This window comes from Sarcophilus harrisii, chromosome 2 (assembly GCF_902635505.1).
Source record: "Sarcophilus harrisii chromosome 2, mSarHar1.11, whole genome shotgun sequence".
In the NCBI taxonomy this organism is placed as follows: Eukaryota; Metazoa; Chordata; class Mammalia; order Dasyuromorphia; family Dasyuridae; genus Sarcophilus; species Sarcophilus harrisii.
The window spans coordinates 447,775,377-447,802,154 of NC_045427.1; the positions used below are offsets into that span (position 1 = coordinate 447,775,377).

Genomic DNA, 26,778 nt, shown 5'->3' on the forward strand with positions numbered 1-26,778 from the left:
CATAAGAGAAACACAAAACTAAGTATCATGTAAATTTTAGAGTGAAAGGATGCTGAGGTTCATAGAACAATTTTTATTCGTGATTTCACTTGATTCTGGTCTTTACAGCATTCTTTTGAGACTGATAAAGGATGATAAGTGCCATTTTAAAAATGTATAAACTAGGAGAGCTGAAGTGATTAGCTTTGCCCACAATCGGGAGGCTAATAACTGAAAGATACGGGAGGTCTTTTGGTTACAAGTTCTGGACTTTTTCCACTATCCCAGATGATTTGTGATGATCTTCAGAAAGCATCCTGGATAGTTTTTCTAGCTGCAGTAACCGAGGAATAACTTACTGTGTGGAAGGTCTCTAAGAGTTTAAAGACTTTGTTAAATATGAATGGATTTTTAAGAATGGGATAGTTTTGAGTGAAAGTGAGGAGAGAAAATAATTTTCCTCTATAACTAAAAAGCCGGCGAAATTTGATTTCCCCTTCCCTTCTGGTGCCTTTGCTCCTTATCCTGCTCTTCCTTTCCTTGTTCAGCTCATGTTAGAAATGAATCATGTGATGTTCCCATCAGCCAGCGGCGGGAAACTGGTGGATTTCCTACAGTGACCCGAAGTGAAATGGGTTTAAATTCAAGCTGTGTTGACTGCTAGCTTCAGGGGCTGGGCCTTCCCTCTCCTTATTCATCCCACTCTTACCCCTCAACCCAGACAGTGTCCCTTGCACTGGGTAGGGACACTCAGCAGTAGTCACAGCAGGGGTGGAGAGAGAGGATTCTTTCAACATCTTTTTGCAGAAATATATTGGCGGGGGATGGGTGAAAAGAAGAGAGGTGAAAGGTTTTTTCTTTCCTTCAAAGTCAAAACAGGAAGGAATCAGCAGCTTAGAATTTACCAATACCACCTCCTCTTTCTTTCCCTCCCTCTCTGACACCAGCCAGTCGCTCCCCCCCACCCTTTCCACCACTCACTCCATCCCTTTCCAATCCATCACATCACCCCTCCTCTGCATCCCATCTTCCAGGCAGCACGAGCTGCGAGGGCCAGAGGCGGCCCTTAGCCAATAGGGCTATGGCAGGACGTGATGTCAGAGGAGGCTGTAGAAAAGGCGCGCAGGGTTGTGCTCACCCGGACTGCAGAGCTGGGGTGGCTGCTTAGCTCGCACTTTAAGGGGATTGCTCCAAGCAGGTCCAGGCAGCGGCAGACATCCCGACTCCTCCTCTTTTTCTTCTTCTTCTTCCTCCTTCTCCTCCTCTTCCTCCTCCTCCTCCTCCTTCTCCTCCTCCTCCTCCTCCTCCTCTTCCTCCTCCTCCTCCTCCTTGTCCTTCTTCTTCTCTCCTCCTCCTCCTTTCCTCCTCCTGCCCACCTCGTCTTTTCTCTTGATCTGCTTCGTCCTCCTCCTCCTCTTCCTCTTCCTCTTCATCCTCGTCCTCCCTTTCCTACCCTGCTCCTCCCCAGTTACTCACGCGTCTCTCTTTGAGGGCCAGCTACTTCGGATCCGCCAAAGGCACAATAAGCAAAACAGGGTGCATTTGGAGACGCGGGATACTTGGGATTGGGGGGAAGGAGTTGCTCTTGGAAAGGGGGCTCATCATTACCTTCATCCCTTGACTCTCTCTCTCTCTCTTGCCTGCCTTTTGGTATTCCCTAGCTCCTCCCCTTCCCTCCCCTCCCTGGGAGAGGCACCGGCGGAGTTTGAGGAGGTAGAGAACCCAGCCTCACAGACTTTGCTACCTCCAGGCTTCGAGCAGCGCGTATAGCCGAGGGCTTTAGCCCCTAACCCCGAAGCCAAACGACCATGCCAACCGACTGAGGGAACACAGAGGGGGCGTTGGCTATTGCCCTCCTCCCTAGGTCCCGGGGCTCGACATCTAACCACCGCTCTCGAGCCTCCCTTTTTTCCTCACCAATACCCCGCAGTTCTGTTCCTCAGTGAACGAGACCTCTTGATATGTAGGTGCCCAGGCCTGGGGCACGTCCGGAAGGGGACTCAGGCAGACCATGCGCAAAGAACCGCTCCCTTCAGCCGGCTGCTCCAAGCAGCGCTGACAGCCCGGGGGGCTGAGGGGAGCTGGGCTTGGGCGGGGCTGGGCTGGGGCGAAGGAGAGCCCAGCCCGGGAGGCGGTGGGAGGAGGGATGCGCCTGGCCCGCTAACATTCCCGAGCGCAGGGCGAACCGACCCCCGGAAGAATTCGGGTCTAGGGTGAGCCCCCAGCACTCGTGGGCCAGTCAGCCGCCTCCCACCTTCCCTCCACCCCCAGCCTCCCGCGGCGCTTCCAGCTCCCTCTCCCGCGTCTCAACCACAGCTTCCTCCTCGTTTTCCTCCTCTCTCCGGCCCGGGGGCCCGGCCCCGCCGAGATGCTCTTCCACAGCTTGTCGGGCCCTGAAGTGCACGGGGTCATCGACGAAATGGACCGCAGGGCCAAGAGCGAAGCGCCAGCCATCAGCTCAGCCATAGACCGGGGCGAGACGGAGACGGTAGGCGCACGGGCTGGGGAGGAGGGAAAGGGGTGTTTGCGGAGGGGAACGAGGGCAGGACAAGACAGGGAGAGGGGAGGCTGTGGGGCACAGGAGGGAGACGATATCATCTCCAAATGCTGATTCCAGTTCTTCTGCAACACTCCCCCCAACCCCCTATTTGCCGTGGACTGACAACAGGAGAAGGCAGATCAACCACCTCATACCCGTGTTTGCTTTGAGAGATCCGGGAGGAAAGATCTTGGGGGGATGGCGCAGAAGGGAGCAAGCTTTGACTGGGAGTTACGATCTCGGGGTTGGGGGGAGTGTGTGGAGAAACGCAGAACTGGAGATTCCCACACCTCCTCTTCGAAGTTTTGGGGAAAGTGAGCTGTGTACTTTCCGGAGCGCCCTTCGCTGGGCCCGGGGTTCAGAAGCCAAGGCTGGAGCTGCAAGAAGCTGAGCCCGCAACAACACTCTTTCACCCGAGGACGGAGGGCTTTCTATTGGGCTGCGGCTCCCCCCTAGGAAGGAGATGGAAAACGAGAAAGAAGCACACGAGAGAAACGCCGAGCATTTCTCCCGATGTGGGAGATCCAGGGGCCCAATTGGGCCCAGGACAAGGACTACCTGCCTCTTTTGGGTGACATGGGGCGAAAAGGCGAGGAACATCTGCCTTCTCCCTCACTTTGGCGTCCCCGGAGTTTGATTTGTGCCCAGCGCTCAGTCCTCTTTAGTTATCGTCCTGGGGCAGCCCAAGGAGCCTTGGTTCTTGTGGCAGCCAGGACCCGGGTTTTGGAGGAAAGAAATAGCCGGCACAATCCGCCGTCAGTTTGTGTCCTCCGCTTGGCTTCAGGCTCCGGGCTAAGGGCTCCGGGCTCCGGGCTCCGGGCTCCGGGCTCCGGGCTCCGGGCTCCGGGCTGTAGGAGCTTCCCTGGCTCTTTGCCTTTTTTTTTTTTTTTTTTTTTTTTCCCCCAACCCCGTTCCCTTTAGCCTCCAGCCACTGCGTGGAATCGGAGGGGCAAAACCTGGCTTACTATTCCCGCAGAGGATTGATTACTTCGGGCTCGAGGGCTTCGTTGTCTGTCTTTCGGCGCCTACTATCCCAGTCTTGGGGGTCTTGGGTCTGGGAGGGTGTGTGTCTGCCAGGGGGGTGTATTGGGGGGAGACAAGCGCCGGGCGGTTGCCACCCCACTTCTTTTTTCCAGCCCTGGTGGGGGGAGCCCCAAAGTTGGGCTGCAGCGTTTGTTAAGGGCACCGGCCCCGCTCCTTGGGGCCCCAATTGCGGCTTAGGGTTCTGGGTTGACTCAGGCCGCGGGATCCCAGGGTTTCCGACAGGCCGGCTGGCTGTCCCCAGAGCAGGCCAGGCCCAGCGTCCAGCTCGGGCGTGACCTTTGGGGAGAGAAAAATAACCTGGCCCAGCTTTTGGGATTTCTCTGCGGAGCTGTGCCTGGATCCAGGGCAAGGCGGCCTTCCTTTCTCAGCGCTGATTCTTATTAGACAAAATAAATTAAAGACTCCACGGGGTAGGACCGGAGCTGTGGGCCGAGAGAGCGGGAGCATTTTGAAGTCTGTCTATTCCTCTTCGCTAAACATTGGTGCCCCGGGGGACTGGAAGGTACTAAAGGGTCCTGTACGGGGCAAATAGGGCTCTGGGGAAGGAGCTGAGAGTAGTGGACTGTTAATGTTGGTCACCGAGCCGTTGTCGCTGGGTTGATAGACCTCTTGGCCGGCCTCCTTGAAAGTCGGTTCCCTCTGTGGTGGAAAAAAGGTCTGGTCTGGTAATGAGTGCGTAAGGATGCTGTCTCACTTGTAGGGCCTAGAGGACTGTAGTTCGGTTGCAATAGGAGAAAGGGGGACCGGCAAAAATATTTCCCCAGGTCCTGTTTTGAATTCAAACGCCCGGCTCAGATTAGCGATTATGCGTCTGACTCCAGTCTATCCGCGGACTTCCAAAACCGTGTGGGGTTCACTATATTTTATTTCTCTCTTTTTAAATCCAGGGTTGGGGAGAGGGAAGGTAAGAGGAAGAAAAACCGCTCCCAAAAGAGTTTTTTTTTTAAAAAAGTCTGGATATCATGATGTTTCAGGGAACACAAACTCTTTAAAATACTCCCTTTAAGTCACCCGTGAGGCTCAGAAAAGATACTTTATGGAGAGGGGGGGTTCTTCGCTCCCTCCACTGGTTCCTCCTTTACCCCCCTCCATCCTCTTGTGTAGGCCGAGTTAAAGACCCTAGCCCCAAAGCCATTCTGGAGAAAGAGAGGGGGAGGGAGAGCGAGAAAGGGAGGGAGGAAAGGAGAAAGGGAGGGAGAGGGCGACTCTGAGAAAGGGGGGTGAGGGGGAGGAAGGAGAGGGCGAGAGCTAGCGAAGGCGATTGGGAGGGAGAGATCTGGAGTGAGAGGGGAGGAGAGAGACCCAGAGACTGGGACCGGGGCCGAAGAGGAGGCAGAGGTCGCGAGCAAGGCGCCGCTTTGGGGCGTCTGGTTTCACGCCGGCTACGAGGTGGGGGTTGGGGTCCTTTTCACCAGCCCGGGGGCAAAAGTTTCTCTTTCCTTAGTCCCACCCGCCTTACTAAACTGTGGAGTATCTTTCTTCTTTTAGGGGAGACAGTGGAAGAAAGAGGGCAGCGTTTGGAGCGGGAGTGGTTGTTGGTTGCTGTGGGGAGGTGTGCTCTGGCCTGGGGGGAAAGGATCAGGATAGCAACCTTCAGGTGACATCGACCCTGACTTGGGCTAACCGTGCCCTCTCTTCCTCACAGACCATGCCGTCCATCAGCAGTGACCGGGCCGCGCTCTGCGCGGGCTGCGGAGGTAAGATCTCCGACCGCTACTACTTACTAGCAGTGGACAAACAGTGGCACATGCGTTGCCTGAAGTGCTGCGAGTGTAAACTCAATCTGGAGTCGGAGCTCACCTGCTTCAGCAAGGACGGCAGCATTTACTGCAAAGAAGACTATTACAGGTACCGGAGCAGATTCCCCATCCCGAGCGCAGCCCACTCTGCCCGGCCTAAGCTGCCCTGGGGGAACGGATGTGGGGGCATGTTTCTGTCCTGGAACGAAAAGGGTAGGGGTTTGGATGGACTCTTTAAGAGATGGACAAAGGCGGAATTCCTCCCTTCCTTATCCCTCTTGGAAGTTTAAGCGAAACTAAGAGGGAGCGTCTCCCTTGGCCTCCATTCGTTTCTCCCTTTAGTCTCAGGAGTCTCAAAAGTAGGCATCCTGCACTCCTCTCCCCCGCCATATTTGGACTTTGTGTTGGAGGCGACGAGAGATCCCTGGGAAAAGAGATTCTTGTTTCTAGAGATTTCTGGATCGATCAGAGTGATTGGGAGCTGTTGGGTGTGGACAGGAAATACATTTTGATGGAAAAAGTCTCTCTCTCTCTCTCTCTCTCTCTCTCTCTCTCTCTCTCTCTCTCTCTCTCTTTCTCTTTCTCTCTCTCTCTCCCATTTCTCTTTTTTCTCCCTCCTTTCACTTTTCCCTCTCTCACCTGCTGTTTAGGGTCTTTCATTTTATTTCTAATTTTAATCATCTTTCTGCTGTTACTTTCTTATATTCACTCAATCACTTTCTTTTTTTTTTTTGGCTCTCTCAAATTCCCTCGTTTCAGGGGTCTGTGTTGTTCACTGGTAGTGGCGTGGGAGATGCTGGTGGGGAGTGGGGGAAGGGCAAAAACATGTGACAAGTCCCTTGGTCCCCGGTGTTGACAACTTTGAGGAGGACAGGAGTGGGAGCTAACTGGGGGCTCTCTTGGGTCTTGCACAAGCACTTGGAGAAACAGGGAGCTTTCTGGTAAAGGCAGGTAAAGGTAGGGTATTAAGTGTCAGAAGGAGAAAAACTGGGGAATCCTAAGACACTTAGCCTAGGATAGAGAAAGACGCTTAGAACCCAGTACTTCAGACTTCAAGGCCTACTTGATCCCATTAGTCTACTGGATAAGAGTGAAGAATCTGACGCTGGGGATGATGTTGGGAACGGAGAGGACAACGGTTTGATCAAACTTCTAAGGTGTACAGAAAGTCACCTTCCCCAAATTGCTTTCCTTTTCTCCTCACCCCAGGCGGTTCTCTGTGCAACGCTGTGCCCGTTGTCACCTGGGTATCTCAGCATCAGAGATGGTAATGCGTGCCCGGGACTTGGTTTACCATCTCAACTGCTTCACCTGCACCACCTGCAACAAGATGCTGACCACGGGCGACCACTTTGGAATGAAGGATAGCCTGGTCTACTGCCGGCTGCACTTTGAGGCGCTGCTGCAGGGTGACTACCAAGCCCATTTCAACCACGCCGATGTGGCAGCGGCGGCAGCAGCGGCAGCGGCGGCAGCAGCCAAGGGCTCGGGTTTGGGCGCCGGCGGGGCCAACACCTTGGGCCTCCCTTACTACAACGGCGTGGGCACGGTGCAGAAGGGGCGGCCGCGGAAACGGAAGAGCCCAGGGCCTGGGGCGGACCTGGCCGCCTACAATGCAGGTAAGAAGTGCGTTGCCGCGGCTTCCCTAGCCCCCTAGACGTCTTACTTCCCCCCGCGAGGCGCAGCGCTGGGAAGTGGGAGTCCGTCGCAAATGGGAGGGCGAGGGCTCTGAAACTGTGTCTGCTGATGAGCCTGCCCAGATGGTACGCGACTGCAGTTCCTTAAACCACTTCTGCCACCTATTTCCATCTTGCCCCGTCTTGTTCCCGTACCTACTTTAACCCCTTGAGATTAAATGGGACGCGTTAATTTCTTGACCTCCTCCCCCTCACTACCCTTATGTTTCAGTCCTCTGGGACTTGGGCCGGGGTAGTGGTGGAAGGGGGTGCAGCATCTCAAAGCTATGGGAACTTATTATGAATTGGTCTTGGAAGCTGTTTGGTTTTTGGTCTCTTGCCCCTAATACCCTCCCCCTCCCATCAGCCCCTCATAAGGAATGAGTTTGGAAGCGAGGTCATCTGGTTAAGGAGAAAACAGGAGGGGGGACTTTTCATGATTAGTAGGTAGGAGAGAAAAGAAGGGTAGCTGGAATTGAAATCTGGAAGTCAGGCAGAGCTTGTAAATTAGCACTTCCGAGGGCCGGGCTGTGAATTCCCTTTGGTAACTCGCTTAGGAGGGGGGCAGGTTAGTCCCGGCTTCAAGGGCCGGTCCTAGAGAAAGAAACCAGGTCTGGAAGCTGCAGAGACCCGTAGAGTTTCTGGGGAGCAGGTGCGGGAAACTAGAGGGAAAGGAACAGAAAAATGTGGCTTAGAGCTAATAGATGAAGGCCAGAGATGGTAAATTCTCACTTTCGAGGACCAGGAGTCCTCTCTGGGGGCCCTCGAAAGACAACTTAGGGTGCTGGCTGCCTCCGGATGCCTTAGCCCCAGCTCGAGCAGCCGGGGCAGGGAGCTGCAGGGGCCCTAAGAGTCTGGTGCCGAGCGGTAGAGCACATGTCCGGACTGGGAGGTTAAGGCAGAGAGACCCGGAAGATCGAAATGTGAAGCTAGAGTTTCCGAGTACCAATAACTGATTTTAGCTGTTCGTCTTTGGGGTGGGATTGGGGTAAGGAGCGGCAGAGCGGCCGGGGCCCAGGCTGGGAGAGCGACTTGAGTACTGCAGGAGCCAGTGGCAAACTGAGCCCAGAGCCTGGGAGCAGGTGCCCGGGGCGGAGCGGGGAGGGGGGAAGAGGCCCAGGCTGGGGACTCAGACCTGGAGCCAGACGGACCTCGAGGCAAGGCCTGTTTAGTGTAAGGCCGGAGCAAGACAGGGCCGAGCCTAGGTGGAGAGAAGCTAAGAACGGACTTGCTGAGGCCTTAACAAGATAGATGACAGGGAAGGGGCTTCCGGTCTATGCCAAATTGGGGTATGGAGCGGGGGTGTGGGGAGACGAGAGATTCTGAGGACTAGTAGACCACAGACTGGCAACTTGGTGGGACGAGAAGGGAGAAGAGGATTGAAATTGTAAGAATTCGACCTCGCAGATCTGCTGATGATGAAGGTGGAAGGGATCACTTTTCGGGATTTGGGGAATAGGGGGAAGCAGAAGGCGCCAAATCCGTGGTGTGGAGAGGAAACCATTCTCTCCCCTTTTCTCGACCTCGGCTAATTTTACCAAATGCCCCTCGGCTCAGGCTCCAAGTCTTTCCGTCCCCACTTCCCCCGCCTTTCCTGGGAGCAGCCCCCCACCGTCCTCATCCTGCCTCCCCGGTACCTGAGAAACTAATGTGCTGGGAGCACTGCACAGTTCTCTGAAAACTGCGGAGCTATTGCCTGGTACTAAGTAGGAACATATTTCCTGAAATGTAGGACCAGGGAAGCAGTGGGGCTTGGCTCCGGGAACGAACTCCCGAGGTGTTGGAGATGGAGAGAGATGAGAGGGTGGGTCGTCAAACAGTTTAAAATAACTACAACAATAACAACTCCCCTTTCTCTGAAGGTTTCTAAAACACTTCCTTCTCAACGTCACGCTGATATAAGAAATTCAAGGTCTTATTATTCCCATTTTGCTCATCAGAAAACAGGTCTAGGGAATGTAGGATTTACTCAAAGTCACATAGCTAACAAAAATTGTGACCCTAATACAGGGTGCACCATTCTTTCCATTCTCTACGCGTCTCTCCGGCTGAGTCTAAGAGGTCTTGGTTTAGTCTTTCTGTTTTCAGAAGTCTCCTCTCTTCTGTAATTTTTGCAGGGCTCAGCCTTTCATTCTGCCCCTTCCCAGCCCCCTCCTCCGCTTGCCACCTTCCTTTAGGAGGCACATGTTGAGGTTCTGAGGACTAGTAAATTAAACCGTCGACATCTGCCTGAGGTATGGACAGGTCCGGAAAGCTTTACGATCCCCCTGGCTTCCTAAATAGATAGAGTTTATTTGCAATTATTTTTTATTTCGTTTTCGAGATAACCGGTTCCGGGAGTTTTTTTCTTCCTTCTTTCAGTCTAATGTACAACTGCAAACAAAACTATATTTTCAGCTATCTGGAAGGATGGGCAGTAAGGGGAGGGGGCCGGGAAGCGGTATTAAAGTAGGGTTTACTTTGATTAAAATGTGATGGAGCACATCTGTCTAGATGCTCTAAGTTCAGTGGCGATTTTGAAGCTTTATAACATCTTCGAAGAAATAGGATGGAGAGAAACAGGTTGGAGAGTTGGTGGGTTGTAGGTTTTTCGTTTTCCTTTAAGGGGGAGAGAGGGGAGGATGAATTTCATGTACCTCCGTTTGAAATGTTAAACCCAATATCGAAATCCGTGAATCTTGAATGCAAAAAACATGGATTTGGAAAATTAAAGGGGCGGTGTTGTTTTTTTTTTGTTTGTTTGTTTGTTTGAATACTACAGTTTTGACTTGGCTTCCTTCTCCCACTGAACCTGATGTTTTCCCCTTCTCCGTGAGGATGAAACTGCTGCTGCCTCCTTACTTTCTCAGATAAAAGTGAAATCTGTATATATTTATAAACTGTTCTAAGTGTGGATAGGTTAACATGGAAGTTAGGACCAGTTTCTGAGATCTCTATTCCCTACGGGTGGCCGGTGTATGTGTGTGGTGATGGAATTTTTTTTTCTTAAGGTAGGTGGGGGGAGGAGCAATTGAAGCTACGTTGAGAATTAAATTGTAGAGTAAATGAGAGAGATTTTTCGCTTCTTCCTTCCACCTCTCTTCCCTCCCCCCTCCCCCCCCCCCCTTCCCGGGCTGGTATCTCTGTGAGGTAGAAGACTGGCTGGCGGGTTTGAGATGTGGATGAAGGCTGACAAGTGGAGAATAGCTTAGAAGGAAGCCAAGACTTCAAAAAGATCCATTCTCTCTCTCTCCCCCCCCCCCCAATCCCTCGTTTCTCTCCTCCCCCTCCCTTCATTCTCGTCTCTTTTTTTCCCCTTAAAGAGTTTGCTGCCCCTGTTGTCGTTCATCCTCCTTCACTTGTTGAAAAGAAGTGAGATGCTGGAGGATAGTTTTGAAATTTTGTTTTGTTATCTGGGAGGGGGTGGGAGAGGTAGAAGAGGGACTGCTGAATTGATGCCTGAACGTGGGGCCACTTTTCAGTGTTTCCTAGGAAAACGGCATCCCTGCAGGTCCGCCCTAGTCTCCCTCGATTCAGAAGATTTTTCTTTTTTCGTTTCAGTTTCTGTCTCCTTTTAGAGACCAAATGGTATAGAGAAATGACTGCTTGGAGTCAGGAATTTTGGGTTGGAATTCAGGCTCTAATATTTCCTTTCTGTGTGTCCTTGGACAAGAAAACATCATTTTTCTTATCTATGAAAAATGGGATACTACTTTCTTACCTCACAGAAATGTTCTGAGTAAAGTACTTTGTACCTTGCAATGTGATAGAAATGTGAGATGAGTGTTAGCATTATGTCTTTTCCTATTCATATGACAGAAACTAACATCTATCCAGAAAAGGAGTGGGGAGCGATGTCACCATCAGATTAGCAAGCATCCTGAGTAGTCAATGTCTCCCCCTCTTCTAACCTCAGCCAAAAACTCATTCATGTAGCGAAGAGACTTTTAGACAGGCAAGTGATGCTGGGAGCCTGGTTTGGAGCAGGAGGCCCTAGCCAGGGAAGGAATGCATTCTGAGAAGCCCAAATATATGGGTTTGCCTGTTTGATGACACAAGGTCACTCAACCCAGCAGGGGTCTCATAGTGTAGTGGAAAGGGCTGAATTTAGAAAATTGGAATGAATTAAAACCCCAAAATTAACACTTATCGGATGTATTTGTGGGGTAGTCAGTTCTCTCCAAGCATCGGTTTCCTCATTTGTGAAATGGGAAGGTAGGCTCTATATATTCCCAGGACCATTTTGGGGGGAAGTGTTGTGTAAACTTCAGAGAAACGGGAGTCCTTAATCTATACAGGACCAAATCTAAGCTGAGATGGCAGTGTGCCTGATGCTATAGAAATAAATGTATATAGGTATGTATATTGCATGTGAAGAGGTCCTTGGTCTGTGGTCTAGTAACTGTGTGGGGGTGGGAGTGGGAATGAATGTCTCCCTATCTGCTTGAAGCTATCCTTAGACTATCAGGTTGAATGCTTCAAATAAAGTCTGATAATCTAAAGTTTAAATCTGATCTCTGCTACTTGCTACCTGCATAATCTTGAGCAAATCCCTTCCCCATTTGGGTCTCCATTTCCCTCTCTGTAAAATGGGTTTGGACTAGTTGATCTCTAAAGTTCCTTTTCAGCTTGACATTTTATGATCCCATAGGCTCTAACAAGAGCAGGATCAAGTTTGTCAAGAGCATAGCAGTCCCACTCACCCCTCCGAATTTGCACAGAAATTCATCAGAAACTCTTCTATCTCCCCCACTGTTCTGATAGTCTGAGTAAAGCACGAAAAAGGGCAGGACCCTTGTGGCCCAGCTCCTCAGAATTCTCTCCAACTCTCCCCCCTCCCTTTTTTTTCTGGGCCCCAGCGCAGGCAGGGGGGAGGGGGCCTGCCTGCGCTCTGGGAGGTGGTGGTGGGGAATTGAGGGGAGGGTTATGGGCTGGGCGATTTTGGTCAGACCCTGGGGGAGGCCAGGAAGAAGAGAAGGAAGGCTAGGGGAGTGGGGTTGGTGCTGCTGGTAACCAGAAGGAGAGCCACGCCCGGTCTCTTGGGGAGCTCTGAGCCCAGCGCAGCATGGGGTTGGCCTGGCCGAGCTGGGCGCTCCAAAGCAGCTCGGGAGCAGCTTGGCGGGCAGACTTTGGGGCCAGGCAAACAGCTCTGTCCGGAAGGCGGTGACTTATTTCTTCCATATCCCCCCCCCCTTTTTTTTTTGCCTGGCGGCGTAATTACTGATTTGATTCCAATCCATTATTTAGACAATTGAACCTACAATCTCGTCTTTAGTAAAATGAGGCGAAGTCAGATTTGATTACAGGTTCAGTCCCCGCGACAAGAGCTGGAAACCCGATGGGTTAATAACAGATCACGAGTAAATTATTCATGATTTTACGAGCTCTTTAGCTCTATTGAATTGGCCTAATTGAGAGGGAAAAAGAAAGCCAAAGCCCTCCCCACCCTCTCCCCTTTCCCCACGCTTCCCCCACCCCATCTCCCCCCTTCCCCGACCTCCCTCTCGGCCCAGTCTCCCCTTTCCTGAACTAATCCCTCAACCTCCCCTTCCCCCCTCATTTCATCCCTTCCCCCATCTCCCACCTTTCCCCTCTGGCCCCTTTTCTCTTTACCCTGACCTCTCATTCTCCTTCCCTTTAACCCCCTCTCTCCCTCATTCTTTCTTTCCTGGGACTTTAGTTCCATCTTCCAAATTCAACCTCTATCTGATCTCATCCCACCCCTCCCACCCCCAATTCTTCTCACTTTTTCGATCCCTGACTCATCCTCCCTTAACTACAATCTCCACCATCTCCTGATTTTTCTACCTCCCTTCTTCCCCTCCTGTTCTGTTTTGCCTTGGTTTCTTCTCCCAGAACAGACCAGGCTTCAGCTACGTTATCCAGAGCAGCCTTCCTGTGCCCAATATGCTATTATTTCTGTTCACTTTAAAGGTCAGTGAGGTAGTGTTAATAGTATTATGCCCATTTTGCAGATATGCTAAGTTTCAAAGTGGGCAAATGTTTTTTCAGATATCTTTTGTAAAAATATACTACTGCCTTCCCTTTTCTAAGCTTCCTACATGTTACAACCAAGAAACAATTTATTCTTCTTCACTTTCTTATATTTCCTTAGTATCTTACCCCTATTTCTATTTCTTTCTGTTCTATTCATTCTCCGGTTCCAACCCTTGAGGGGGGCTTGCTTTTCTGTCCCCTCCTACCTCCTTCCTATTCCTCTCTACTTTGCCCTTCCCCCTTTCACTTCCTCAAAGGAGTTCCTTTCCCTTTGGACTCTCCCCTCCCCACCCCCCAGGCCTATCTCAGGAAGGATACCCAAGGGCACACTGGGCCAGCAAAGGCCCCCAGCAGAGCTCATTAACAGAAGTCCAGGAGGGAGAGAAGGAGAGAAGGAGGGAAGGAGGGGGCACTGTCCTGGGAAGGACTGAGAGAAACCCCTTGAGAACATGCCTGAGGGAGCAGCTGTGGATGGTTCAGTGTTTTCCCTCCTCCACATTCTCTCCCTTTAAACCAACCTGGGACTAAGGATAAGCAAAGAGACGCAGAGAGTGACTCTTTAAATATGACTTTTCAAAATGTATTTATCCCTTTTATGCCAGCAAATCCTGCCCTCTAAGGCCCATGTATACTTATGTAATGACAAATGTCATGCTATAAGAGATAGAGCCATATATTGGGAAGCACACTGCTATATTTTGGACCTGGGGATCAAATCCTGTCTCTTGCTTTGTGATCTAAGGTAATTTATTTCATATTTCTGGATTTCACTTTTTTCATCTATGGAATGGGACCATCAGTTGGACTGGATGATTACAAATGATTCTTTGAGTTCAAAATCAATGACCATGAAATGTCCAAAGGAACGAGAACCATCTTAGAATATCATATATGATATGTACTAGTTTGTGGACATGAGCAAGTCCCTTCATTTCTCATTTATAAAATGAGACCAGAAGCAGCTGGAGATGGTGAATGGAGGGCTGGACTTGAGATCAAGAAGACTATAATTCAATTTTACCTCTGACACTCACTACTAGAGAAACCTCTAGGCTCATCCCTTAGTCCCTCAGAACCACATCGTGAGGTTCAAAGTTGTAAATTGGTTAGGGTCTGAGTTGATAGTGAATTCCCATACCAAAAAAAAAAAAAAAAAAGGAGACCAGGGTCCCTTTTTGATCAATATAGACCACCCATCTACCTCATAGGAGGAAAGCATTTTGTAAACTTTGGCATGCGGTGGAAATAGGAATGGTCAGAAATGTAGGGGAGAACAATTTTCTAATATCAAGTTGTCAACTTTTTATCTGAGGTCCACAAATGCTATGTCCCAGTTTTGCTCCCAAGAGACAGCCTTCTCCTCTGCTCCCAGCCCACCCCTTCTTTGAGGAGAATTGTTTACTTGTAAGACTTCAACTCAAACTCCAAAATACAATTCTTGGCAATGTAATTCTGGATAAGTTATTTAAACTATTTGAACTTCACTGTCATCATCTGAAAAATCTCACAGGGCTGTTGTAAGGATCAAATGAAATTATGTATATGAAAGCACTTTGTAAACTTCAAAATCCTATATACATACAAAACATTATTCTTATCATTTTGAGCTGCTTCCCTTTCTTCCTGTTTTCCCCCATTTCCTATCACTTGGGATGGGCATTGAAGATCAGTGAGAATAAAAGGAATTTTATGTCCCTGAGCTCACTCCTGTTCTCAGGCACCTTGGGAGCAACTGGCAGATTTGGGGTTGAACTTAAGAGTTCTGAGAGGTGGGCCAGAATTCCAGCTCTGACACTTATTAGCTGAGCAATTCACTTTCTGTTCAGAGCTTCAGTTTCCTCATCGGTAAGATGGGAATAATAATGCTTGTACTCCCTACCTCATAAGACCATTGTGAAGAAAAGGCTCCAGCTTTGCAAGCCTTAAAACACTATAGGAATGGGAGCTATTATTTCTCTGAAACCACATTTAAGGACTATCCTTTGACTCCTTGTTAAATGGCAGGAACTTGTTTTAAACGACTAAGCTCCTCCCTTTCCATCCCCCAAATTGCACCCCTGTGTTCTCCCCCATTTGTTGGCTCTAGTCCCAGGCCTGATCCTAAGGGTTCTCCCAGGTGGTCTGTGCCCTGAGGAATCTTGGAAGAGGGAGACCCTGCTCAGTGGGTTCTTAGAGGGGGAAGGGCAGGAGATCCTGTTTTGTGGACTGTTGGTGGCTGGGCAGGGCCCTTCTCTGAGAATTATTGGCAAAGGGTTTTTTGGGTTCTTGGGGCAGGGGGTGCAGAGGACATTCTGCTTTGTGAGCCCACAGTGGGTGGCAACTGTGACCTGAGCCCCCTGCCAAGCTGTGACCTGGTCTCTTGTGGAAAGAACTTCTCACTGACTGTGAAAAGATTACTCCCTAGCCCATTTGGGGTAATAGCTAAGCTTTGTGGAAACCACTGAATTCAGTCCCAGGCTGGAAAATGTCAAGGGACGACAGCTCTCTGTTCCTAGCTGAGGAGTGCCTCTGAGCCCGGGTTGTGTCTGGACAACAGGGAGATAGTGAAGGAGATGAGGTCTCTTAGCTATGGAGAAGTTGGTTCACCTGGGGCTGGAGAAATTTGCCCTTTCCTGTAATGGCTGTTCTGAGGTCTGCTTCATGACAGAGATGTGAACATAAGATAGTATTCTGTATCTGAACACAGAAGATTGGGGTTGAAATCTTGCTTCTGAGAAGTCCTAGGTGCATGAACTTGGGCCAATCATTTCTTCTTGTGGGGTCTCAGCTTCTTCACTTATAAAATGAGAATATTGGATTTGTTGATTGACAAGGTCCTTTCCAGTTCTAAAGTCTAAAAAAGGAATACTACTGAAAGGAGCTCTGTCTAGTCCTTACCCGGCGCAGGGAAGGAAATTTTATGTGTAAATGATTTTAAAAATAAATTCACATATTTATATATAAATTTATTCTGAACTTAATAATAAACAATTAAATAAAACAAAATAAGATTAGTGTAACGAGACCATAATGACATCAAAATTGTTTATAATTTATTTTAGAAAAATGTGTATTAATCTTGACAAAAATAACTCAAATGTCTTGTTTGCATCTATAACCCTTTCATGTTCCCTTTTTATTGTATGTATTTTTACTGCAATTATTATTTTATATATGTATACATATATATTTCACATTCTCCATTCTTTACATATGCATATACTTTGAATGAAAGAAGAATTCAGTCTCTAACTCATAAGGATTTCTTTTTATGATCAATTGTCCTATATTATCCAAAGCTTCAGATAGACCACAAATATAGTGACATGATTTTGAAACTCTACCTGAAGTTCAGAAAGGCTAATGTAGTGGCAAGAGAACATAATTTAGAATCCAAGGGCCCTGTGTTCAAATTCCTCATTTCTAGTTGGGTGATTTGAGGCAAGTTATCTCTCTTTTTTGGACCTCTGTTTCCTCATCTATAAGGTTGAGCTCCATGTCTTTTGAATCAGCTCTAATTCCATTCATCGTAGGAGCTATGACAGGGAGACCCATAGCAGCTGTCATAGTTTTCATTTTTAAGGTCTGGAAGGAACAGTACCAGACTGTATCTGATAGACAATAAGCTGACATCTCAGACCTGGGTTCTTCTCCATTTGGATGGGGAAAGGAGAGCCTAGTAGGTTTTGTTGACTTCTTGATTGGACTGGAACTTTTGCAGACTGAATCTGAGTAGCCTCTGGGAGGAGGACTTTGGACCTCCGACCTTGAAGGATGCAGGCTTCTTCTAGGGAAATGTCTTCTTTACTAATCTAAGGACAGGAGAAATCTCCTCACTTCACCCTTCACCTCTGAACCTTTTTCTCTCTCTAGCACTGAGCTGCAATGAAAATGACGGGGACCATCTGGACAGAGACCAGCAGTACCCCAGCAGCCAGAAGACTAAGCGAATGCGGACCTCCTTCAAACATCACCAGCTGAGGACGATGAAGTCCTATTTTGCTATTAACCATAACCCCGACGCCAAGGACTTGAAACAGCTCGCACAGAAGACGGGTCTCACCAAGAGAGTCCTCCAGGTAAGTGGTTGGGGGAAGTAATGGGAGGCAAAAGCACGGCCATCTCAGATTACACAGCTATACAATATGATACACAAATTGCAATCCACAGTAAATCATGCCCGGGATAGGTCACACCCAATAGCAGTACACAAAACACATAACACACAATACACCCACAGTGCAAGCTCACACACCCAAACTCATGGGCTTCTGGAGTTTTCCCTGAGGTCTCAAAGGTTGAAGCTTTCTCTATTGATAAAAGACTGGCTCTATGGAAGCCCAGAAAGAAATCTTACAATTGATGAAAAACCAGATAAACCTTAAAGAAAAGGAAACTGAAAAAATCCTGATCCTGCTTCTTTTGGATCACTTTCTCTAACATCTTATTCTTTCCTCCCTTTTTTTTTTTTCTGTGTTTTTTTCTTTCCTCCTGCTTCTTCCTCTGCATTTCTGTCTCAGTTTCTCTTTCACCTTGAATGCTTTGTTACTGGAATTATTTTGTCCCTTTCTCTGTTTTCCTCACTCTTCCTTGGGAACATAGGATTTTTAGAACTGGAAGGATCCTGAAAGACCATCCAGTCTATTCTGGAATTTTATCGACAGAGAAAAGAAGCCCAGAGAGCCATTCTGTTTCTCTTCCTTTATGCTATATAGTCTTCTGTTATCACTCTTTTTGACTTTTTGAAGAAATAAAATTCCTCCTTCTTTGTTTCTCACGTTGATTCAGTCCAAAAAGCATTTTATGTGCCTACTACGTTGGAGGCACACACACCCTCTGCCTATATTTGCCCTCCCACCCCCTAAACCGGTTTTCTGCCTCCTCTGTTTTTAATCTCTTCAATTCCCTTCTGTTTGTACCAGAGGCTCCAGTCCCCTACTCTCAAACCCCCCTCCCCCCATCTCTAGCGGGTCTCAGCACTTCGGCCCTTTCTCTGTTTTCATTCGTCCCTTTCTCGCTGCCTCAGTCTGTGATTGTGTCTTTATCTCTTGTTTTGTGTTTTGAGGTCTCTTTCTGTTTCTTGGTATCCTCTTTCTCTCTTATCCGTGTAACTCTCGGGATCGAGTTTCCTCTAACGTTGATGACTGTAAATTATTCGTTTAACTTCGTGTTTCTCCCATTCTCCTCCCCTTTCAGTTCCCCAGCCTGTCTTGTTGGTAAGTAGACTTTCCAGAGAAAGGCAAAAATGAATTGAGTGGAGCCGACTGACTCCTTTGCTGGGTTAAGACACTGAGGAAGTTCAGAGACTTCTCTGAATATTTACCCCGAAAAAAGAAATAGAAACTTTCATTTGTTTTGTCAATCAGGGACAGACAGAACATATTTGTTTCCGTGGTGGAAATGAATAATAAATGACTGTTTCAAAGATTAAAGTGCATTAATTTCTAATGTGCAGTTTTGTAATTTCCAGTCGAGGTCGAGGAACGATCGCTGGGATAAATTCTTGGGGAGCGGGCTGGTTATGGGTATCCCAAAGACAGCTTCTTGCGCAAAGGCTGCCTTCTAGCCAACACAGAAATCCAGTGTTGGATTTTTGTGTGCAGTTCTTAGGGGAGCTGCGGCACCGAGGTCGGGGAGAGGGATAGTAGAGAGATGAAAACTCAGAAATTTCAGCGTGAAAGAAGGAAATTTGGGGTCACTAGAGTCTGGAAATTATTTTTTCTCTTGTTGCCGTAGCGAAAAGAGCGTTATATCTGCAATCTGAAGTTATAAACCAGGCTTGCACCTTAAAGAGCTGGGCGACTTTGAGCAATCCAGCAAACATTTATTAAATACCTACTAAGTGTAAGGGACTTCCCTTTTCCGGACCCCATTTTCTTATTTATAAAATGGAGGCCTGGAATAGGTGTCTTAGTTCTCTGAGTGGTGGAGGAGATAGAGATAGAGATTGGTGACAAAGAACGGAGTCACACTCGCGTTTTTCAATTATATGATCGAAGAACTATTTTGAGAGAAGAAAGATGTCACTTTTTTTTTCCTTCGGCTCCCTAGAGATGATTTTGTGACGTCAGCCGAGTGAACTCCTCAAAAACCAATCTCGTGCTGATGCACTTCTTTGCCCTTACAAGGACCTGCTTCCCGTCTCCCTTTTCTGCTTTTGTCTGGGTTCTAGACCACTGACCCATTTTAAAAAATGAGTTCTCTGCGCCCTTTCCTCATCTCTTCTTCCGTTCCTTTATGACCTCCGGGAAGTAGGGATGTTTCATAGGGAGAAAAGGGGAATAGAAGGGCAAGTGGGGAGGGAAAACCGAGATGGGAACTTGGAGGAGTTGCCCAGGAGACCTGAACAACCGAGGTCAGCTCGGGACAGGATTGTTTAGGATTTTGTTCAAGTTTTCTTCAAGTTCTTTTATTACTCAAGCTTAGAAAATGCGGCCCTTGTATCCGATTTCCTTGTCTCAACCCCTTATTTTCAGGAGGGGGAAGGGAATTTGGGAGAGGTGAGGAGTATTTAGTCACTGATGGTCCAACCTGGAACAGCCCAAGGGACACTCATCACCCCTGCCACAAGCAGGCGCTCTCATATCTCCGGAGAAAGTGGGAAGAATCAATAAGGAGATGCTAGAGTTTTCGGAATCATTGGACATCTGCCATTTCCCATGAAGTCAGGACTTTAAACAGAATCAGAAAAGGATATAGTGTCATGGCTTTGCCCTTTACCTTCTTGCAAAGTCACTTCTCTGTGTGCCTTGTTTTTTTCATTTATAAAATGGAGGTAGAACAATATCTAAAGTTTCTTTCAGCTCTAACAGTCTTTATTCTATTTTCTAGCTTTTAAACAGTTCCCGCATTCTAAACAGGTCCTTTTCAGGTCTGACATTCTATGTTCCCATTTACCCTCCGACTTTAACATCCTGCATTCTAATTTCTAATATTCCTTTAGCTAAAGTTCCTTTCTTCCACCCCTAACTCTTTTTCTACGAACCATACCCTTCTGCTACTCGAAACCTAAGCAAGAAGCTGCTATACACAGTAGGTTTAAAATCTATGTGTGGTGTGGATCTCATGATGAGTTGGTGTCTCCCACTTTGGAATCTTAAAAGAAAGACCAGGAATGTTAGGGTCTGTTCATCTTCTCCTCTTCATTTACCTGAGGACTAGAATAGTGATTTGATGTGATGCCTGGTGAGAAATGGAGTAAATTTATTCTATTTGATACCAGTGGACAAAAAAAGTGGGACCAATTGAGATAAGTTTCAGGGAAGTGGATTTCAACAAAATATAAGGAAGAACTTCTAAAAGTTAAATCTGACTACGTCATGAAACAGAGTGTGTTCTGTTAGGTGTTCAAACACATATTAGATAACCTTTTGTCAAGAGATGTTGTACAGGGGACTCATGCTTTAGTTAAGGATCCCCTTCTGGTTCTAGATCTTGTGATTCTGTGAGCTGCTAACTCAGGGCTCGGCTGTAGTTACCTTTAAGGATATTTGGCTATGAAGAAATAGAATCAGTGAAATCCCAAGATGTCCAAGTTCTCTTTTGATTCAGCTTCCTTCCTTAGCCAGTCTCTACTCAGCTGGGAGAAAAGCACAGATATGAGCTCTTTTTTCTCTGCCCTTTTTGACCAATGATGGAAGTAACATTGAGCAAGGGAGGTAAAGAAAGAGATCCCAGAGCATCTGGCAATTAGATTCCAGTTGCTCCATTCAACTCTGAGTTATTAGAAGGTAATAGCAGAGGATGGTAAAATCCCCATAGATGAGCAACTATATCATCAGAATTTTCAGGTGCTGTTCTCCCTCACAAAGGGCAAACAGGACAAGCTCTTTCTTTATAGACGCCATTTCTTTCTGGAGCACTCTGTCCAAATTTGTTATGCCAATAACTCCACTTGCCCCTTCTTTAAAAATTCAAGGTCTGTGGAATTTGTTGAATATTCTCCCTTAGAATCCTAAAATATTAGAATAAGGACGGTGGTATAATATAGGATGTTAGGATACATGATTTAGTAGTAGGCTTGAAAGAGATTTAGGATATAAACTGCTAAGAGTTTATAGGAATGTTACCCTAGGAAGGGAAATTAGAACATGGAATGCCTGAGAGATTAATATAGATTATTAAAACACTGATACAGAACATGGAATATTAGAGCTAGAAGGGATGTAGGAGGCTATTTAATCAGCTTGCTCATTTTATAGTGGAAGATACTGAAGCCAGGAATGAAGGGGTAACTTTTTTAATCAAGATAAATTATGAGTTAGTGGCAGAGCCAGACCTTGATAGAATTTATGTCTCCTGACTGTGTACTCCAATGTTCTTTCCAATATGATATTCTTTCTCCCTTTTCAAGAAGATTGGGACTGTGTCCATCAGCTCCATCCATATGCAGTCTTGGACATTGATTTCAGAGTTGTCTGCTTCCTCTGCAAATGGGATCTTTTGTTATTGTTCAGTTGTTTTGGTCATTTCTGATTCTTTGTGACCCCATTTGGAGTTTTCTTGGCAAAGATATTGGAGTGGTTTGCCATTCCCTTCTCCAGTTCATTTTACAGATTAGGAAACTGAGGCAAATGATGTTAAGTGACTTGTCCAGAGTCACATAGCTGGTAGGTTTTCGGAGGCCAGTTTTGAACTTTTAGAAAGATAACTCTTCCTGACTTCGTCTGGCTCTCTGTCCTCTTCAACACCTACCTTCCCCAGAGAGCTTTACTCCTCTCTTTTTAATCTTTCACAGGGCAGAGAAGAGATTCTAGGGATTAGAGAACAATGTTGATGTGGAGGTAGAAGATAGGTAACAGTGGGCATAGTATTTTATGGGCAGAGTATTTTATGGACAAAACTCAAATTGTTCCAGATGCAGCAAGGCATAGTGGAGAGAGAACTGATCTCAGTGCCAGAAAAGAATTTGGACATATATTTGGTTATGTGACCCTAGGTAATGCCTTAGCATTGTAGGCAACTCTGTAAAACTATAAGTTGTGGGAAAGGTGCCGACCCATATTGGTATAAGGAATAATTCCTCTTCTAGGAATTTCCCATATTAACAAAACCATAGGTCTTATTCCTTTCTTTTGTTATTTATTATGATTTCTAAGTGGTTATATATTAGCATTCTTCTTTTTGATCGGCTAAAATGAAAAAAGTAGGTCTGGGATTTAGCCTCTTAGGTCATGGTCTAATTGCAAAAAGCAGTATCCCAAAGTGGCATATAACTGTGTCTAAAAGGCTCTTGGGAAAGAAGGAATCTGTAGCAATTTTGCATAATAACAGCAAAAATAATAGTAATATTACTACTAGTTCACATTTCCATAGCACTCGATAGTTTACATATTACTTTCCTCATAGTCTCAAGAGGGAGGTAGTCTCAGGATTATTATCAATTTTATAGATGAAGAAACTGAGGTTCTATGAGGGGAAATAAATTGGGTATGTTTAAAGAACCAAAAATGGGCATAAATAAAAAGAGATCATTTCCCAGTCCATAGGCTCATCTTAGGAGCCTACTTTCTTCCTCTTTACAAATGCTCTCTGCTATCCTAACTAGCTCAGTCTTCGGGAGAATTTTCATTGGCTGCATTCTATCACAGTTACTCCTTCTGATCCTGGTTTATTTCCTAGTCATAATCAGCAGCCACAGTATCAGATTCTTTAATATTCTTGGTAATTATTATTATCATTTTAAATAAAATGACATGTTCTTGTTACTCCCAAAGGATATATAAATTGTTTCCTATTCCAGATCAGGCCAGTGTAAGGAGATGAATTGCTGTTAACTAAGTTGTGGTTTCTAGGGCCTTAAGCTTTGCCTCTCTCATTCTGTGATCTATGAGCAGTTGATTTAACTCTGGATTTCTCTCACCTCTGCTGCAAAACAGAAGCAGGGAAACATAGATCTATCCCATGGAGATAGTCAATAATAACCCTGCCTTGAGTACCAGATTAAAAGTCTGAGGTCTAAGTAGAGTCTATCCCAGTTCAACAAATTAACCATGATCAGATGATTTCTCCTCTTTGAGTTTCAATTTCCTCACCTCCTTTTGGAGGTTCCATTAGATCATCTTGAAGACTGAATAATCTGCAGTACATTGGATTTATGCCAAAAATAAATATGACAGTAAGAAAGAACCATCACTTCTAACGATCAGCTTGTATCTCAGAATCCTGTTTAGGCTGGTTTAACTTGAAAAGCTTGATTATTGCTCAGACATTGTAGCTGCTTAGAAAAATGTTAATAATAATTGCATTGAAATCTGAAGCCCAAATTGATCCAAATATAGACTGTATTTTTTTTCACTTCCAAAGATAGCTTGTTTGAAATTGGAGTATGGCCAATGATTAGTATTATTTTAAAAATTTATATGAAAAATTTACAAAGTAATTCATATTTTTTCTTTCAAGGAAATCTTATTGTGGGGCTTGTGACCTATATTTCTGGAAGGCCTATATTTGAGCCAGTACAATATCTGGGGAGAAGGTTATGAAAAGACTATTCAGAAGTATGTGAAGCTAATGGCAGCTAGATAGTGCAGTAAATAGAGAACTGGTCCTGCAGTTAGAAGGACCTGAGTTCAAATCCAGTCTTAGACATGAAGACCCTGGGAAAGTTATCCACTCACTTATGTCTCCCTCCCCCCCAAAAATTGTGTGAGGCTAATGAAAACAACTGATGGCGATTGTTAGAAAACCTGGAGTACAAAGCCAAAGGATCTTAGGAAAAAATTGTTTTAAAATATATAGTGTTATTGCTGTAAGAAATTTTGAACATAGAACATAGTGGAGGTGACCTTGGAAATCATCTTCTCCTAACTCTCCCTTTTACAGAAGGGACAACTAAGCCTAGAGAAATAAAATTCATGCCCCAGGTAACCCAGTAATTTAATGGCAGAACTGGACCTAAAAGCCAAGTATCCTTACTTTTCACATAGTACTTTCTTTTTCAGCACTCACCCTCATTGATTTCATGGTTTTTGCAGGACAGAACTGTTAAAATAAATGTTCACTTCACTGATATGCTCACTTCTCCAAGATCCAGGATGGCTTCCTTTGGATATCATCAATTTGGAGGGAATAATTTCCTTGTTTGTTTCTGTAAGGCAACAACCTGTTAGGAAGGTAAAAGTCCTGCCAGGGAGCACCATGAAGACATTAGGGGCCACAAGCAGTGCTGGGATATGGGACTATCATTATATTAAAAGCAAAGGAAAACTCTTGAGTAAAACTGAGGCTCATCTGGGGAGAAGCCTGCTCCTCCCATAAGAGACAGATATAGGTTCAGAGTCAAAAGACTTGACTCCAATCTTGCCTTGCATTTTTAGTAACTCTGTGAGCATAGGTAGGTTTCTTAATTCTTATGTTTTTCAGCTTTTTCATCTGTAAAATGGAAATAGTCTTACTTTCCTTTCTGACTTCACAAGATAGCTGTAAGGAGAATTTTTGGTAAATCTTAAAAAGCTCTAGAAATGTGAGCTGTCTTCACTGTTGCTGTGAAGTCATCAGCTTCAGCAGCATCATATGATCTCCATCATCACCAGCATCATCCATCATTCATGCCTTGATTCAATCCTTGAACATACATATATGGGAAGGTATAAGGAAGAAGATAAAACTTTGTTAAGAGAATTCTTTAAGTGCTTCTTTTTACTGTCTCCAGATATGACTAGATAGGATTTAAAAACTGAGTCAAAATTAAGGCACGATGACTATCACCTACTAAATGGCTTCTTATGGAAAGGCCACTTTGATATTGAGGGCTTGGGGAGCAATAGGGATTCTCAGTAGGCTGAAAAGGAAAGACAAGGGGAAACATTGGATTTCTCTCAATGTCCCCCATCACAGAGGTAAATATAGTTGCCAGCATGGATGGAAACAGGAAAATAGACAATGGCATCCTTTCTGAAAGTCCTTGCTTTTTCTCTCTTTGGGTGTGGGGAGAGTGGTCCAACAGTAAAGGTAGAAGCAATCTAAGGTCAATAGAAACATTAAAAATCATCTAGACCAGTGATCCCTGACTTTTCTGGAGTTTCAACATTTGAACATCATTTATTTTCATTAGTTTTTTCTCAAAATATCATATATGTGTCCACATAAGTATTTGTTATATGCATATATGCCTATGTATAATGTTTATATTTACCTTTAAACATTGTTTGTATGTATAGATGTGCATATAAACATGTATCTATAGAACCACACATAGTGATATGTGCATATATTATGTGAGTAAGCACATGTATATGTAAACACAGATATATGCATATAAATACACGATGAATATACATCCTCATGCAATACATGTATAATTGCATACATCTATGTGTATTATATATGAATGTATATGTATATATGCCTATAGGTGTCTACTATACAGTATAATGCATGTTTCAATGTGTATGTATTTATGTATATACACATATAAAAAGTAAATCAAGCAATTATCTTTTCAAAGAGTATTCTGAATATGATGTTGCCTTAACCAAAGATAAGTGGAGAGACATGGGAGGGGTTTCTCAGATCCAGGGCCCCAGTTCTACCAAATTCTGTGCAGATACATATTTTGTTTTATTCAGTTCCTTATGATACTGTTCCTCCAATTGCAAGATTTCTTGGGCCTGAATTAGCCAGATAATTGCCTCAACTCACCCCTTCTCTTAGATATTTGGGCCGAATCTACACAGGTGGGCCTGAAGAGCAGCCCTGGGCCAAAATCAGCTGGACAGAATTGGGTACAAGCCAGAAAGTTGCTCTTATTCAATGCAGCTGACCAGAGGCTTTAAAAAAATGATCCCATGGGAAGCTGGTCGATTGGGTTTCTTTCTTTTTTCCCCTTTCTCTTCTCCTCTCCTCTCATTTCTCTTTCTTTTTTTCCTCTTTCTCATTATCGCTTTTATACTTCTTTCTTCTCTTTCTGTCTCTCCCTCTCTCCCTTTCTGTTTTCCTCCCTCTCTCCTTCTCTCCTTCTTTTTCTTTCCATCCCTCTCTTTTAACCTCTTTCCCTCCCTCTCTCTTTTTCCTTTTGTCTTTCTCTGTCTCTGTCTTTTTCTTTTTTTCATTACAGGCTTGTAAACACTGGCTGTTCTGTCTAATTGTTTCAGGTCTGGTTTCAGAACGCCAGAGCTAAATTCAGGCGGAACCTTCTACGCCAGGAGAACACAGGGGTGGACAAGACCTCAGACTCCACACTACAGACGGGGACCCCATCGGGCCCAGCCTCAGAGATTTCCAACGCATCCATGAGCCCCTCCAGCACCCCCACCACCCTCACGGACTTGACTAATCCCACAATGCCAACTGTGACGTCTGTCTTAACTTCCGTGCCTGGGAGCCTGGAGGGCCATGAGTCCAGGAGTCCCACACAGACAACTCTTACAAACCTTTTCTGATGACGCTTTCCCAATAATTTCTTTAAAAAAGAAATTATCCTTTAGTTGAATTCCAAGTGTATTTTAAATAGAGGCTTTGAGCAACTAACTAACCACATTTTAGGATCTCGCCTGGAAACAGAGGGGGAAAATGAGTGTTCTGGTAACTACAGAGTGTGGACTGAAAATTAACTTGGAAGATCTATCCGCAACACAACATTTGTGTAACTGTACAGTTTTGTGGACTGACTGAGCAAGGAAAACAAGAATTAATTTAAGTTGGCTAGAGCTTCTTGTATTTCAAAGACTGCCACGTGCCTTATATACTGTTTTATCTACATACTGGATTTCCCATGTCCATTTTCTCTCTTGCCTCCTTTTCTCTCTGTATATTTATGACCAGAGCAAAAATGTTTAAAAAAAAAAAGTTTGTTACTTTGAATAGTTCTACAAACAAGGAAACAAAAAACAAAGACACACACACA

General features: G+C 45.8%; 1 protein-coding gene across 2 annotated transcripts; it reads left to right on the forward strand.

Annotated features, from left to right (window-relative positions):
• Positions 1 to 1,830: 1,830 nt before the first annotated feature.
• On the forward strand, positions 1,831 to 26,778 carry LHX2 (LIM homeobox 2). 2 transcript variants are annotated; one of them, XM_003757109.3, is made up of 5 exons: positions 1,831 to 2,467; positions 5,208 to 5,410; positions 6,511 to 6,920; positions 16,806 to 17,011; positions 26,027 to 26,778. In XM_003757109.3, exons 1-5 carry the CDS (start codon positions 2,348 to 2,350, stop codon positions 26,312 to 26,314), a joined length of 1,227 nt encoding a protein of 408 aa, XP_003757157.1. In that variant the 5' UTR covers positions 1,831 to 2,347; the 3' UTR covers positions 26,315 to 26,778. The 2 variants fall into 2 exon arrangements, with proteins under 2 accessions (XP_003757157.1, XP_023363167.1); XM_023507399.2 differs by lacking the exon at positions 1,831 to 2,467 and adding an exon at positions 4,872 to 4,951.